Below are 3,487 nucleotides of genomic sequence, written 5' to 3' on the forward strand. Positions count from 1 at the left end.
ACATTAGTGATTGTGAATAAAATAAATAATTTCTTAATTATGATTAGGATCAATAATCAATATCAATATTTAAAAATTTAGGAAATAATGATCGCTGGAATAATAGAGTGGTTATAAATGGTTGTTCTGTATATACAAATTATTTCAAATTAATTTGGTGGGAAAATAAACGATGAGAATGTAATTGGTTAGGTTTAACTATTGAGTGATTTATTATTTTTTATCTATATTTATTATTTATTTCTTTTTAAGTAGTCAATATTTTCGAAGTGCTTTAAAACCGAGAACAATGAAACTGCCTTTTTAGGGCTTATAAAATATGAAATATACTTACAGAAATTCACAATTCCTAAATAGACTTTTATGTTTTCTTGTTATATTATTACATACTGAATTAAACACAAAACCCAAAATTTGAAAACTTAAGTTTACGATGCAAAAATTTTCATGTTGAAGCGATTTTGCTTAATACTATTACTTAATTGATCGGGTTTTATTTTGTTAATTTAAAATTTCTTTCATTTTCAAAAGCATATACCTATGGACCCATATTTTTTAAATTTTTTCCAGGAATCATCCAGTCATGTATTCGTACACTGTAAAATTAATGTAGGCTTTTGCAGCCAAAGTCACGTTGAATTCTGGGGTTTTTTTGGTTTACACCGCGTGAATATAGAAAAAAAGGTCGACGTTTCGCCCGCTCTTGTAAGGGGCATCTTCAGGACAAGAAAAGGATATTGACTCCTGCAAATGAAAATCTCGACGAAAATAATAACATATGTCAAAAACTATGACAAATAAGTAAAAACAAACTGAAATATAAAATCTCCCTAATTTTTTTAGCTCTTAGGTATTCATGCTACTTTACTTGCATGGATTTGTCATATTATATTTTATAAAACTAATTAACATTAACATTATTTTTCAAGTTAAATCGAAACAGTATCAATCACTTCATCCTCCTCTGTTTCCATCATTGAAGTATGCTGTATTCGAATTTCCTCATTATTCTCCGACAAAATTTGCAAAGTGCTTTCAAGTCTGCTCATTGCCAACTGTCGAATTTTTTTGTTGAGTTCAGGAAACGGTTCTATTGCCTCTTGAAAATCTCTTCGACTCAACTTGAACAATTCGCATTCTTTGACGGCGATCACAGTGGCAACTCGAGGTTCATTAATTACCAAAGCGATTTCACCGAAATGGCTACCATCTTCCAAGTGACAAATCTGGAAACAAGAACGTTGATTATTGCTGGTTTTTGCACCAAGCGAACCTCTTTTCCGTTTCCTGTGTAAACAGCAACCGTTCCCATGTAGATAAAATACATCGCYTGTCCGGCATATCCGGCCAAAACGATGACATCGTTGGGCAAAAAAATCTCCGAGCGCAATTTTGTCACGATTCTYAGRAAGACATGAGTGGGCAAATCCTTGAAGAATTCCACRTTTTCGACCATTTTCTGGCATCGATGTATTAAAATGTCTTGCTTCAAAACGGAGGATAAGTTACTCAAAACGTCTTCTTCTCGGAAGATGTGCTTCTGGAACTTGAATTCGACGTATTTCAAAATTCTGTCTTTCAGCTGTGTTGGCAATTCCTTGTATTTCATGTATTCCCCGATTTCCTCGATAAGATTTTTGTATTTGCTTGTTGAACTGGAACGCTTTTGAAACAACTGCATTAATTTAGCTACAAGAAATTTTGATTAAAGTTATGCTTATTTTCACTAAATTGAATTAGTACATAATATAACAATCTGCAAAATAGCTCCAGCAACAAAACCAACGATTTGGATAATCATTACCAAAGTGTTGGTGTTTACTTGCTCACTTACACCAACCAACATAGTGCATCTCACAACCCGAAAAAAGGTCATAAGCATCGGAGCGTCCTTAACTCTTCTTAACAATATAGGACGAGCATGTATTATTTTAACTACTACGAAAAGAAAACTCGTAGTCCAAACTAATAAAACCGAGACCCATAAAAAGAAGCACATAAACTTCATGGAGTACGAAAGAAATTTTACCCTCTGTAAAAAAAGTAAGCAAAAGTGAGGCAAAAACAAAAACAAACCTCTCCTAGTTTGCGTAAGTAATTAAGAAGTGTCGGTAAACGCACTACTTTTAGTAAATTGAGCAATTCCCACATATTGTCTTGGTCTTGTTTATGCCAGTGCAAAATCATATGAAACGGAAAGGAAGAAACAATATCGAAGATAAAATATCGACAAATGTAATGCTTTGCAATTTCTTTAGACCCTAACACAATTTTCTGCTGCTTTTCGTCGTAATATCCGGTGAAAAAATTGAGGACTATGTCCACGAAAGATATAATGTCTAAGCCGAACTTTACGTAAAAAAGAATCAACGTGGATCCTTCAACTTTTGAAAATGATATCACCGCTGGGATTACAACAAACAGTGAGAGAAAGACTGGAATCATGAACATTTCCCACACCAAGCGAGCTTGACTGTAGGGATGTATCTTCCAACGATGGCGATAAAAATGCCGTTGTTCCTCGATGTACATTTGGGCAGTGGATTTGAAAATTGTCTTACTTTCAAGGATCGAGTTGTTGATTGTTTTCCATTTCCATATTCGACGACGAAGTCCCACGAATAAACCGCTGTGGATGCGATAAGCCAAGCTTTCTCCTTGAATAGGGAGACCACATTTATGATGCGGAATTTTCCTAATTGGGGTCGGCAGTTTGATTTTCTTCATTGCAAAAATATGCGACGTTAGAACATCTAATTATGGCGTTTACTAACATGATTGTAAGTATTTTTTTTATATCTTAATCTGATACGAAATCTATGGTTTCTTCTGTGGCTTGAGATGTAGTGTAGTGTCGGAAGGTACTGACTGTATTATTCAAATAACCAATCTAAATTTTTGACAATTTTAAACCAAAAAAAAATAAATCTGCATGCCATGGTTTAATTGAGTTTTATATTTATCAGGCCTTACTCGTATTTTTCAAATCTTTTTTATTTCTGAGGAGTACGGTAAGTACTAAAAATAATCATACATCTTCGAGGCAAGAAACAAATCACTTTTATTGAGAATTATAAAAATAAGTAATGATAAAAAATTACAATTCATCTTTCACGTCTGGAAATAACTTTTCGTTCTCTTTGATCGGCAACGAGTCCCAAAATTTGGTACTTTCGGCAGTACCACGTCCTACTGAGAGTTTTGTCGGAGAATCGATTTTCAAAAATGTAAATTTATCTTTCAAATTTTTGGGTACTTGTGGCCACTCTATCCCAACTTTGGGTCTCCTGAAAAAAAATGTTTTTTCATTATAAAATTTAGTAGTACTAACCCTGTATGTGCATAGGTTGTGATTAAATCAACGAAAAATTTGATCATTTTCTTGTCTTGATCATTAGTGTCCGTTTTGACAACGTCATATTTGTAAATATAGGCCGTATCATCACCATGTGAGGCCCCAAAATCCTCGGTACTACCGGAACAAAAT

The 3,487-nt window shown here is 33.7% G+C and overlaps 2 protein-coding genes across 2 annotated transcripts in view; both read right to left on the bottom strand.

Moving 5' to 3' along the window:
- Positions 1–764: 764 nt before the first annotated feature.
- On the bottom strand, positions 765–2,749 carry LOC123009889 (potassium/sodium hyperpolarization-activated cyclic nucleotide-gated channel 1-like). The gene is made up of 4 exons (XM_044406446.1): positions 2,077–2,749; positions 1,744–2,032; positions 1,274–1,689; positions 765–1,226 (listed from the first exon to the last, which is right to left on the bottom strand). The coding sequence occupies exons 1-4, from the start codon at positions 2,725–2,727 to the stop codon at positions 930–932; spliced, it is 1,653 nt and encodes a 550-aa protein (XP_044262381.1). The 5' UTR covers positions 2,728–2,749; the 3' UTR covers positions 765–929.
- A 288-nt stretch (positions 2,750–3,037) lies between these two features.
- LOC123009474 (venom carboxylesterase-6-like) overlaps positions 3,038–3,487 on the bottom strand; it is a 10,373-nt gene continuing 9,923 nt past the window's right edge. Inside the window, exons 4-5 of the mRNA XM_044405833.1 lie at positions 3,332–3,487; positions 3,038–3,287 (exon numbers count right to left, since the gene is read on the bottom strand). Coding sequence (XP_044261768.1) covers positions 3,098–3,287; positions 3,332–3,487 — 346 coding nt within the window. The 3' untranslated portion in view covers positions 3,038–3,097. The remainder of the gene's footprint in view (positions 3,288–3,331) is intronic.

This window comes from Tribolium madens, unplaced genomic scaffold (genome assembly GCF_015345945.1).
Source record: "Tribolium madens isolate multiple individuals breed KSU strain unplaced genomic scaffold, Tmad_KSU_1.1 Scaffold_7;HRSCAF=85;Tcas5.2_LG10, whole genome shotgun sequence".
In the NCBI taxonomy this organism is placed as follows: Eukaryota; Metazoa; Arthropoda; class Insecta; order Coleoptera; family Tenebrionidae; genus Tribolium; species Tribolium madens.